Raw genomic sequence first — 12,236 nt, 5'->3', positions numbered from 1 at the left:
GGTTGATGTGATACCTACCATTTGCCCATCATGATCAGCGTCCTCTTTTTTATATATATGAAAAAACCGTCCCGTATATATAAATAGATATATGAACTGCCGTTTCGGCGGCTGCCTGCTGAGGCTGCGGGCGCCGGCCGAGTGCGGGGCCGCCTCACGCCACCGCCACATCCACACGCGGTTCCTCAGCTCTGGAGGAGAAGCAGCACGGTTCCGGCTGCACTCGTTTTAATTTTAATTTTCACTTCCTGAGGAAAGATGGGGGGTTTTAATGGGATTTTTTTAGACCGTAGTGGATTTCCCGACACGGCGCTGCCCGCCATGTCCCGCCGCCTCCCGCCATGTCGCGCCGGGGCTGGCAGCGGGGAAGAGACACCCGCCCGCTGCGCCGCGGGGCGCCACCTCCCGCCCGCCAGGGGGCGCTGCCCCCGGCCTCGCTCCCCGCCTGCCCCCTCTGGCCGCCGGTGCGTCTGCGCGGCGCGGTCCGGCCAGTCATGGCCGCCTCCGTGTTCTGCTGCTTGTCCTGCTGCAGGGATGGCGGCGCCGGGCACATCCCGCTGAAGGAGATGCCGGCGGTGCATCTCGACACGCAGCGCATGGGTAAGCGGGGCGGGCGCCGGTCTTCTCTCCCTCCACCGCGAGCCGCCCGTGACAGGCCGGGGCCGGGGCCGGGGCCGGGCGGGCGGAGGCTGAGGGGCGGCTCGCCGGCGGGGAGGCCGCAGGCCCGTGAGGGGGGCGGGTGGCCGGGGTTGCGTGTCCCCGGGACGCTGTCGGCGGGAAGCTTGTGGGGCTGGGGGGTGGTTTTAATACGGCGTAATCGTACCGGCCGGAGGGGGAACGTGCGCCTGCCCTTAAAGTTTATCCTCGGTTCTCTCAGTGAAGCGCGCGGGAAAGTCGCTTTTTGGCCACTTCATTAGAAGGATTTGGCAGTTTTCAGGAAGAAAATCTCACTTTGATTTAAGTTCACTTGAAGCTGATTAGCAGAATGAGTATGTAGGGGTGTGCCTCAGTCTCAGAGAGGATGTCTGAGGGGAGAGGGCTGCCTGAGGGGGGCTGAAGGTCTTGGCCAGGTTAGTCGAGGGATGGTGGTTCAGAGCAGAGGGGATGAGTTACAGCAGTGAAGACGCAGGAGACAAGCCATACGGAGTCTTGTCCGTCCTGCTCTTTGAGCGTCATCCTTGGGATGAGCTAGCCACAAAACCATGCCCAGGCTTTGTTGAGGAGAGAAGTGATCTGGGTCAGCTGCAGCATTGCCAGGGAAAGCACTAGGAGGAAGGCGGTGTGGCCGATCCAGGGTCCCGTACTCAAGTGCAATTATTAGCCTGGTTTTATTCAGTCGTATTGGTGGACCTTGACTGTCTTCCATATTCTTGCCCATGACAACAGTACCTAAAGATGAAGTCTCCCACTGGAGAAGGAAAACTTAGCAGAGGTTTTTTTGCTCTCTGTATGGGCAGGCATGTTTCTAATGAAAGGATTTTTTCAGAGAATAATGGAACACCTTGCAATGCCATCAAACATTTCTACCTGATCTGCCTTTCCTTCTCTTTGCAGAATTTTCTCCAGTGTATAGAGACAGGGTACAGGGCTTTGGTCTCACAGTGAACCCTTTCTGACTAAATTGTAAGTTATGCTTCTGATGTGACTGAGAAGTTGTAATCAGCATGATGTTGTAAGACCCAAGAGGCGAAATTAGAGCAGCGTATAGATTTTAAATAAATAAACCCTAGTTGAAAGATGAACTAGCCTGTAAACAGTATTCCATTTCTTACTTCAAAGCATGGCCCATCATCATAATTCTTACAGACTAATGAAGCTCTTACTTGGGGCTGAAAGAACAAAAACTGTTCTCAATGTATAGGACTTTTAAGGGCTACTTCCAGACTTCTAAAAATTTTTTGAAGTTTTGCGGATTTTTTTCTTCTTGCAGGAACAGATGTCGTCATTGTTAAAAATGGCAGAAGAATATGTGGCACGGGAGGCTGCTTAGCCAATGCACCTTTGCATCAGAACAAGAGCTATTTTGAGTTTAAAATCCAGTCCACAGGTTAGTCAGCAAAAATGTACAACTTTAAACTTGGAAGGTATGTCAGATTGCCTGCTGGTGGTCATACCTCGAATACTGAGCATATGCATCTTTCTAATTGCGTCCTTGAACTTGTGAACAGTGGAGAGTTTTATACGTTGTCATTGTGTAAAAGGAAATTTTTTTTTTTTTTTAATTATGGCTCTGAAATATTAAAAAGAATGGTGAGTATGTTACTAAAGGAGTCAAATGCTAAAGCACCATATTGTTTGTATGCTGTTGTATGCATGTTTTTCAGTTAGCATACTTTAGAAATGTTTTTTGGTAAATAAATGCTTATGACCACATAAACACTGTAGCTATGAAGTATTTTTTTAAAATAGCGCAGTTTATCCAGCAATATTTGTAGCTATTTGTCTACCTTCATTTCCTTTTAACATGCACTGTGTTTGCCCAAGTAAGGTTAAGAGTCCTTGTGCTACACTTTGCTCTTCAAATCAAACGTGCAGCACTTACTCCGACACTGCCTTATCAAGAGGAGCCTTTCAGCACCCCGTTCGTTATTTGTTTTGCACAGATCTAATGCAAGACAGCTCAAAGTGAATGAAATTTGAAAGCATTATGCTTTTACTAATACAGTCAGCTTCACTAGTACAGAGTGCACTCCAGGCTTGCCTGTATTCTAACATCAAAAATCAGCCTGTATTTTTAAAAACAACAGACACTGTGAAAATGAACCTGTTCTTTCCCTAAGTGTGTAGGGGGAGGGAAGAAGAAGGGAAGTGTTACTCCAGAGACAGGCCTTACAATACCAGCTGGAGCTTGAACCCAGCGCTTTTTGGGTAAGGGTTGTTTGCATTCAGTTGGATTGGAGTGCAGGCAGCGTGAACACAGATCTGTCCAAAACACCTTGCAGTCAAACCACTTGTTTAGTTTTAAACTACATGTAAAACCCAGCTCAGTCTTAATTTGGCGATTTTAGTATCCTTTCTGTTGAGGGAAGAATCTACTGCGGCTGTTGTTCATATATGGTCATTATTCACACAGACACAGTACCTGTGTTCTTATACTTCGAGAAACATAGGAAAAAAACTCTCCTGGTCTCTGTGAGCTGTGTCGCGTGTATGCCTGTGCCCGAAGACAGGAAAATTGTAGATCGCTTAGCTTAAAACTTTGGTTCCCAGAAGCGTCCTTGTGTGATCTATTAAGGGCCATCTATGGAGTCATCCTGACTATTGGAAAGTTTTCTGAAGTCTAATCTGAATCTTTTTCACACTCTTGTTCTTTTCATTCTGGGCATGTAAGTATTGAAATAAATTGTTCTGCAATTTTGTCTTTTGAAACTAGTTTTCTTATATTTTTGCCTCATTTTAGTCTTCTGTAGATTAAACAGTCCCAGTTTTTTCACTGTCTCCTTATAGATGATGTTTTTACAGTTTTGATTGGTTTTGTTGTTTCTTCTAGAGTATTCTAATTGACCTAATTTGTCTTGAAAGTGCTTAAAATGGACGCTCTGCTCTAGCTGCAGCAGCAGTAGACGTCCTTCATCTGCTGTACGTACAGTATATCTGCTTTGTACGTGCCATACATCCAGAAGTTTTTAACAACAGTAGGATACTGACTTATGCTCAGCATGTGGTCTGTGACAACCCCCAAATTATATTCTATGAACTGGTTGCCAAGCCACTGTTGTATTTGTGCCACCTACAATACCTACTTACCTACTGTTCTTTGTAATTCAGAGAAAGGAAATGCATTTTCCTTATTTCAGACCTCTTAACCAATTTGTCAGGATCATTTAAAACTTGAGGGGCCTCTAAAGAGCTTGCAGTCCTGTCAGGTTGGTATTGTTAGCATGTTTAATAAGCACATTGTCATGTTATCCAAGTCATTGATGTGAATATGGAACAGTATCTGACCTTGGGCATTCAATGCAAAACCTCAAACCCCACTTGAGTCATCTTTTTTGATTTGACAGGGTGCTACTGATGAGTAAGTAGTTCTGGAATACAGTTTTCTAACCAGTTGTGCATTGGCATTGCTGTAACTGTATAGACCACGTTTTTGTAATTTGACTGTTTCAATGTTGTACGAGTTTCACAAACATTACCACATCAAGATCTATCATATTTACAGTTTCTTCTTTTTCCCTAAGGCTAGTCTAACCAGCTGAAAAAGGAAATTGTGTTGTTCACAAATCCATGCTAGTTGGATTTATGTTTTGCATCCTCCTACATTCTCAGAGTTTGTTTCCAATATTTTTCTGGGAATAAAAGTTAAGCTAAGTGATTGCAATTCTCTGGGTCTTTCTTTTTCAGGATAGATACTGTTTATCTTCAGTCTCTTGTGACTGCTTGTACTGGGTCTGGCTGGGATGGAGTTAATTTTCTTCATAACGGCTCCTATGGTGCTGTATTTTAGATTTGTGACCAAAAAAATACTGATAACACACTAATGTTTGTTGCTGAACAATGTTTGCACAGCATCAAGGCCTTCTCTGTTTCTCAGTCTGCCCCCCTAGTGAATAAGATTGGGGGTGCACAAGAGGTTGGGAGGGAACACAACCAGGCGGATGACCCAAACTAACCAAAGAGATATTCCATGCCACGTAATGCCATGCTCAGCAACAAAAGAGGAGAGGGAGGGCATTTAGGAAGGTTAGCCATCTTTTTCTTGGGAATTGGCTGGGCATCAGTCTACCCGTGGGAGGTGGTGAGTGATTGCCATTGCATCACTTTGTTTTGTTTTGTTTCTTTCTTCCACTTCTCCTTTGTTTATTAAACAATTTTTATCTTTACCCATGATTTTTCTTAGTTTTGCTCTTCCTTTCCTCTTCCTTCGTCCCTCTGGGGACTGTGGGGGGAAGTGTGTGAGTGGCTGGGTGGTGCTTAACCACCTACCAGAGCTAACTCACAACAGTCCTGGTATTTCCAAGGCATATTCGCTGGTAGTAGTGCCATGGCACTAGTTAACAACACATTCTTCATGCTGTCCTGCTTCAGTCAGATAGTCTTCAAAATAATGGTTTTTTTTTCTTACCATTAATGTCACATTTTAGGGATTTGGGGTATTGGAGTTGCAACCCAGAAAGCAAACTTGAATCAGATTCCACTTGGTCGAGATGTGCATAGCCTGGTGATGAGGAATGATGGATCTCTCTACTACAACAATGAGGAGAAAAATAGACTACCAGCAAATAACCTTCCTCAGGAGGGCGATGTGGTGGTGAGTTTCTTAAGGCTTCTTTATCTTCCCCAGCTGTTCTCAGATTCCTCTTATTTACAGCCCTGTGGTCAGACTGACTGTTTAACTCAGATTGTTGGGCTTGCATCTCCCAGTTTGGAAAGAGCTGATCCAAACTCCTGTTGCGTTTGAACGGATCAGCAGCCTGGATATGAGTGAACTTCATTCTCAGCATTGATATGTTTCTGAATGAGGGACAGACTTTACCAGTGTTTGAAAAATAGCCTCTAATGCTCTGTTGCAGTCTGGTTGCTCTGTCTACCTGATGGATAACTCCCATCACGAGGATCATACATTGTTTGCGATGGACCTTCCTGAACAAATACTGTGCTGGAATGCTTTGCATAACTACGCACCATGCCCAGCTGGACTCACGATCCCATAGCTAACTGGTTAATTATTAGAAGGACAGAGCTGAGGAGAGAGAGGTCCTGGTTGATAAATGAATTGTATTTTTAGGCAAACTTTTGTAGGGAGGGAGAGATGCTCACTGGGAAAATGATTAAGAATGACAGCAAATGGAGAATCTAAAGATTTCTTGTACCTTACTATTCCAGGCTTCTTGAAATATCTTTAAGTGACTTTGAACAAAGGGTTGTGTTTTATTGCTGTTATTTTCTCAGTGTCCTGTTAGAGATTTATTTTCAAAAATACAGGGGAGCAATGCAATGAAATTTAAACCATTTATCACCACTACTTTTTCTTGCTGGGTAACCTTGCCTCTACATAGCAATGGTTAGAAATTTCATCTTTAGAAGTCCAAAAAGCTAAGGTTGACTCCTCCACCCTTTACCCTTAGATACTGTATTATTCTTTTAACCCCTTTCTGAAATTGTTTTTTTTTTTGAGGGTTGTAGGCTGTTTCAGGCTTTGGTCAACCTATGTAGTCTGAACAGCTTCCACTGATCACAAAAGAGTAGCCAATGTGTTACTTTGCAAACTCCCCAGTTTTCATAAATTTCAATTTATTTTGTTCTGTCACAAGCACAGGTTTCTGAAGTACTGACTGACAACACAGATTGTCACACTCAGCCATACCAAAACAGTGAGAAAAATAATTTAGCTACCAAATAAGTAATTTATTACCTTGCTAGTGTTTGCTTTCTGCTCTGTAGTCAGCATATTTATAGCGTTGTGTATGAAACCGTGGTCTGTTGCTGCTGGCAGAGTAAATGAGCTGAGAGAGGTTTCTGTATGGAAGTATGGACAGATAAACTTAATTCATAGCATCACTATTTATTAAAGTTATTTCCATGAGGCGATATAAACAAGAAGACTGCAAACTGCATAATATTCAAAATCTTTGAAAATTTTGTTTCTTTAACGTGGTGAAGAATAGTTTAGAAATTTGTTTTGTAAACTGTCCTTAGTAAGCATGCAGTATGCAGTACTGTGCTGCATCCGAATTGAGTGAGCGTTAAGGAATCCTGAGTATTTCAAAACACAAATGTCACTGGTCATTTATTAACTTCTAGTCCTTTGCAGGAATATTTCAAGTGAGGTTTTCTAGGATGCTGTGGTTTGCATAATGGTGTTAAAATTTGCCTGTGGCTAAGAAAGCTAAATTAAGTAGCAATCTTATGTGTATAAACTTGTTGATGCTTTTTTGTTAATTTTCTGTACTTTGTAGGGCATTACATATGACCATGTAGAATTAAATGTATATTTAAATGGGAAGAACATGCATTGTCCAGCTTCAGGAATCCGAGGGACTGTCTATCCAGTGGTTTATGGTAAGTCAGAGATTTTCAAACTGTTTCACAGTATGGACAATATTTTTGTACCAAGTTTGTCTTGGGCGCTATGTATTCTTCTCACTTAAATGGAACACACATCAATAATTTATTTTTGGCAACTACAACAATAAATTGCGTGAAAATACAAACCTAGGAAAATATAAAAGTATATTTTCACCTCATTTTTAATGCTGCTTAATAGCTAGGAAAAAAGTACCCCTTACTGACTACTTACAGTGTCCGCACACAAAAAGCTGGGGAGTTACTGCACTCAGACTAAAAATTGCCAGGTAAAAAAAACTGTGAAACAGATGAAAAAAAGAAAAACAACAAATTCAAACTAATGTAGACTTGTGGGGTAATCTGATTTATCTCTGAAGCTTGGTATTTATGCCTATTCATTTCACATACTTCAGAAATGCCTTCAGTGTTAAATATGAATAGGTACTGAATTGCTGTTTGTATTTTCTTACGGATTTAATAACTTTAACGTAGTACTAGAACAGCTGCTTGCTGTATAGTGGTACAGCTCTTTGCTGCTGTACCAAATTGATGCCCAGTTTTGAAATCCAACAATTGATGAGCGAATGGTGGGAGCTGTTTTCCCAGCAACCATCAATACAACACAGCAGTTCTGAACAGGAAACAAATACCGTATCCAATTAATCCCTGCATAGGCAGTTTAAGAAAGAGTTTATGAATTATAGAAGCTGGAATTTGGCCAAGACATGTGTTAACAATTTACTCTTCCAGAACTTGGTAGTGGTTTTGTACTTCCCAAGTAGTCGGAATTCTGTGTAACGCCTCATCTGAAAGGCAGCACTTCCCCTAGCTCAGTGCGTAATCAACGCTCCACTCTGGGTTGGCTTATAACTTACAGCAAATGATAGCTGCTCATTGGATTCCCTGTGTTACACCTACAGCCATCTCCCGTTTATCTTTATTCCTGTGTGAGCTTCATCTAAGTAGTAGCCTTTCCCAAAATCATTTAGTTCTTGAGATGCCATTAGCTATGTGATGTGGGTAATTTTTTAATTTCATCGTTGGTTCCTAATGAACTGTTGGCGTGTTCCCATTTATATCTTGATACATTTGTAATAATGAATTTTATGAACAGGAAGAAAATACTCTAGATGTGTTGTAGAGCCTTTGAAGTCTATAAGCATAGCTGAGGAATTATATCTTTCCAAGCTATTGGAGTGGAAATTGGTTTGTGTGGTCATTGTGGGATGTGTTCATAAGCCACATGATGGCGCTGCTAAAATGCTGTGGCCGACAGCGGCTGCCGGGCAGCACTGCGGGATCTCCGTGTGCGAAAGCCTTGAGCAGCAGACAGAGAGGTGCTGTGTGATAATTGACTGTTGCATCTTCCCTATATTTTGGAAATGGTGTTACGTAGCATGGAGCATGCAAGTTGCTTTCAGAAAACATTTGGTGGTATGTTAGCCTGCTGTAAATCATCTTTTTCTCTGACTAAAGAAGTTCCCTGCCTGGGGAATGCAGTGACCTTTTATTGCCAGGCTCTTATTATCATCTTCCACAAGTGGGCATAATTTCTTCATAATTATCATGTATCCTACCTACAGCTATAACAATTGCAGCCTGCAAATTGCTTTTGCATGGTACTCATTTGGTATAAACTTTAAACTATAAATGTCCTTAATTTAATGTGAACTTCTAGTCATGTGAAAGGATTTGACAATATAGAAGAGAGTTTCTTAAGCATTTACCCTATCCATAATTCGGACTGGAACTATAGATGTATTTTTAAAAGAAACATGATAGAGAAGGCAAACACGGTGTCAAGTATGAGAACGTATAACAGAAAAGTGAACTTAAAGATTGTTCCCTACAGCAAGCTGAACCTCAGGCGCTTTTGCTTAAGTGAGATGCAAACACTGCATAAGTACTACAGAACTGTACTGTCCTGGTTTGGCCCAAACCAGGCCAATTAGTCTTAGAGAAACCAAGGTCACTGCTAAATTCCTCACTGCTTACGAGTGAAGAGCCAAACGGGGGTCGCAGCTGCAGGGGGGAGCAGACAGGGCAGGTGACCCAAGATTGACCAACGAGGTATTCCATCCCACACACGTCATTCTCACTTTCCTATTTATCACTAACCCACTGCCTCCTGGAGGTGGGGCCCAGGAGGGAGGGGCCCTCCTGTCTCCCACTGATTGGTACCAGCTTTGCCAGTTTCCAGTTAAAAGCCTGCAGGTGTGATGGCAGGGAGCTATTGCATTTTGCCCTCTGCCCGTGCTGGGTGGAGCTATTGCATTTTCCCCTCTGCCCGTGCTGGGGGGAGGTACTGCCTTTTCCCCTCTGCCTGTGCTGGGGGAGCAACTCTGCCTGAGGAGGATTTCCAAGCTCTCAGTCTTGGCTTTGTATATATTTGTATATATTTGTATATATTTGATTATTTCTATTATTATTGTTATTATACTTTTTTTTCATTATTATAGTTTATTAAAACTGTTTTAACTTTCCAACCCATAAGTCTCTCTCCCTTTTCCCTTTCCCTTTCCCTTGGGGGGGGGGGGGAGAGGGTTAACAGAGAGCATCTGCCACCTGGTTAATAGCTGGCCCAGCTTTAAACCGTGACATGTACAAATATACTAATAGGAGTTTTAATGAGCCTAGGAGGGAAAAATTCCTATCTGGGCTCAGAGATATCTAAATTCCCACCCAGAATATGGAGATGAAGCTTTTCTATTTTGATCTAATGTTGCTAGTGTACCAGGTTCATCTTGGAAGAAGTTGTCTTTGAAAGAGATTTTGCTTTTCAGACTGGTTGGGTATTTCAGTTTGCTCATGTGATACATGAAAGCTTTGCTGTGAAAATCCTCAGCAGTTTATTTTTTATATTCTACATTGGAGGTAGTAACACTCGTGTCTCAAATTATGAAGGAAGTCCAAAACTGGGAGAGGTATTGTAAAAAACCATTAGCTTCCAACTGAAAGAAGCACTGTTTGTATCACATGCTAAAACAGATGGTCTGACACCAACCATTGCAGGCATCTGAAACCTTGTAAACCTCCAGAAAAATCATTGCAGACAGCTGACACTCCAGCAGAATTAGGAAGTGGACAGAGAAATATGCAGCTGAGGAGGTGACAGCCTTGCAATATGTATCTGGTAGTAATCTGTAGATTTCCAGAGAAGCAGGAGAAAATTTGGAGGGAATTGCCTGAAGCCCTGCTAACACTCCTGGTGAAATCAGAGGTAGCATTCTCATTGCCTTCACCAAGGACCATTACCAACTAAACTAAATAGCAGAAAAGAGAGATGATTTGCTGTCCTTGGGTATGTGTGTAGGGCTTTAGCAGATTTGTTGAAGAGATTTCTTTTAGTTGTATTGTATATATGTAATGGATGTATTGGAGAATATTGTTCATGGTTTGAGCATAGTATATAGCCTAGTAAAATGGTGTAATATAGGATCAAATTTCGTTCCTTCTCTAACTCCTTCTGTGGTTCTCTTCTGCAGTCGATGACAGTGCCATTCTGGATTGTCAGTTCAGTGAATTTTATCATACACCTCCACCAGGGTTTGAAAAGATCCTCTTTGAGCAGCAAATCTTCTGAATGTCTTCATACCGAAAATCTGCACCCTGCACTGTTACAAAAGCTTTGTCATCTTAAATTAAGCTTCACTGTACTTTTAGGAAACATATCTGTATTTTCAGTAAATATTTGTGACTGTCGTCTGCAGAATTAATATGTTAACTGCAACACGAGGTAACTGTGAATATGAGATTTCTGGCAATGTTTTGTGGTTGAAAATGAGTGTTTTGGGGCAGGGTTTTTCTCTGATTTGTACTTGATGCATAAGGAGACTAAGGGACATTATTGTCATCAGTATTACATTCAGTATTTTGAATAAACTGTAGCTCTGTAAAGCCAGTAGTTCTTATGCATACGATAGCTGCGGAGGTGGATAGTTCTCCTGATTTTTTTCCCCACTTTCTTCACACAGAATTTACATACTTTGTTTAAAGGAAACACTGTTTCTAGTCTGTGATTTGGAGTTGCGATGTCCCAATTGTGCACGGTGACTAATAATACAATGGCATAACTAGCAGCTAGATCCTTTTTATTGCAAGGTGTCATTTAATCCATTCCCTCAATCTTTGACTGGCAAATATAACTTACCTATTTCTCCTAACTTTTCATTTGCTTTTATTGTGACAAGTAATAGGACACTTTCTAGTAATACTTTTTTGTTGAACCTTAAAAAGTAAACCTCAAAAGTGTTTTTGAGGACTACCATGCTGTGTTACTCTGGTAGGAGAGTAAGTACAGGTCACTCAACTTGGGTATGCAAAGAGCCAGGTGAAGGGTATGAGATGTTATGGTGAAGCCTTACATCTAAACTGTAAATTAGATTATTCTTTTATGGAATAGTGTATTTAATTTCTTTGTGAATCATTTATAAATGATTAATGGCTAAGACATTGTTCTAAAATGTGATGCCCTTGAATATAAATTGTGAGATGCTTTTTTCCCCTCTTGTCATATTTAATATGCTTCCTAGAATAATTTTTATTGTAAAGAAAATCTTCATACTGGATGTTTGTTTTTTGGTTTTGGCTCTTCCTGGGTTAATGCATTTGCATAAATGAATGATTTTATTTAAATATTTTTAGAAATTGTCTGATTCTGAAATTTTCAAATACAAACAGCTTTCTCAAAGCCTTTCACCTTATGATTTTCTGCATCTGTTTCTTCATTCTGACCGGCTGGTGTTTTCCTTCATTTTAGCCTTGCTGTCACATAACAGTGTGGGGTAGAACTTTTCAGCCTGAAAGGAATGATGCCCTGGTCAGCATTATGGTACAAAGCTCAGGAGATTAGAGTTCAGTTTTATCATCTCCCCTTGAAATCTGCTCTGCTTTGGTGTGGTCAGATATGTAATCTCAGTTAAATGAAACATTCGTATGTTTTGTTTCAGTTTACCCAGTAGATGTTTTGAGCAGTTTCCCCAGTAGATGTGGGAGCAACTCTCCCTGCTAGGGCAGAGGCTTTTGTGGTGGGTTGACCCCTGCTGGATGCCAGGTGCCCACCAAAGCCGCTCTGTCACTCCTCTCCTCAGCTGGACAGGAGGGAGAAAATACAACAAAAGACTTGTGGGCCAAGATAAGGACAGGGAGAGATCACTCACCAATTACCGTCACGGGCAAACCAGACTCGACTTGGGGAAATTAATTTAATTTATTGCAAATCAAATCAG

General features: G+C 41.7%; 1 protein-coding gene across 1 annotated transcript; it reads left to right on the top strand.

Moving 5' to 3' along the window:
• Positions 1 to 473: 473 nt before the first annotated feature.
• SPRYD7 (SPRY domain containing 7) lies at positions 474 to 11,711 on the top strand. Its single transcript, XM_068425297.1, has 5 exons — positions 474 to 600; positions 1,931 to 2,047; positions 5,085 to 5,251; positions 6,900 to 7,002; positions 10,494 to 11,711. The coding sequence occupies exons 1-5, from the start codon at positions 495 to 497 to the stop codon at positions 10,589 to 10,591; spliced, it is 591 nt and encodes a 196-aa protein (XP_068281398.1). The 5' UTR covers positions 474 to 494; the 3' UTR covers positions 10,592 to 11,711.
• The last annotated feature ends 525 nt before the right edge of the window (positions 11,712 to 12,236 follow it).

The sequence above is a fragment of the Nyctibius grandis genome, chromosome 2 (assembly GCF_013368605.1).
Source record: "Nyctibius grandis isolate bNycGra1 chromosome 2, bNycGra1.pri, whole genome shotgun sequence".
Classification (NCBI taxonomy): Eukaryota; Metazoa; Chordata; class Aves; order Nyctibiiformes; family Nyctibiidae; genus Nyctibius; species Nyctibius grandis.
This window is presented reverse-complemented; position numbering and strand designations above follow the sequence as displayed.

What these genes read in the sequence shown, in the direction of transcription:
- SPRYD7 (XM_068425297.1), top strand. Translation starts at nt 495, where the DNA reads ATGGCCGCCTCCGTGTTCTGCTGCTTGTCCTGCTGCAGGGATGGCGGC. An exon ending in TCTCGACACGCAGCGCATGG is followed by an intron (nt 601 to 1,930) that starts GTAAGCGGGGCG and finishes TTCTTCTTGCAG; the next exon opens with GAACAGATGTCGTCATTGTT. An exon ending in GTTTAAAATCCAGTCCACAG is followed by an intron (nt 2,048 to 5,084) that starts GTTAGTCAGCAA and finishes GTCACATTTTAG; the next exon opens with GGATTTGGGGTATTGGAGTT.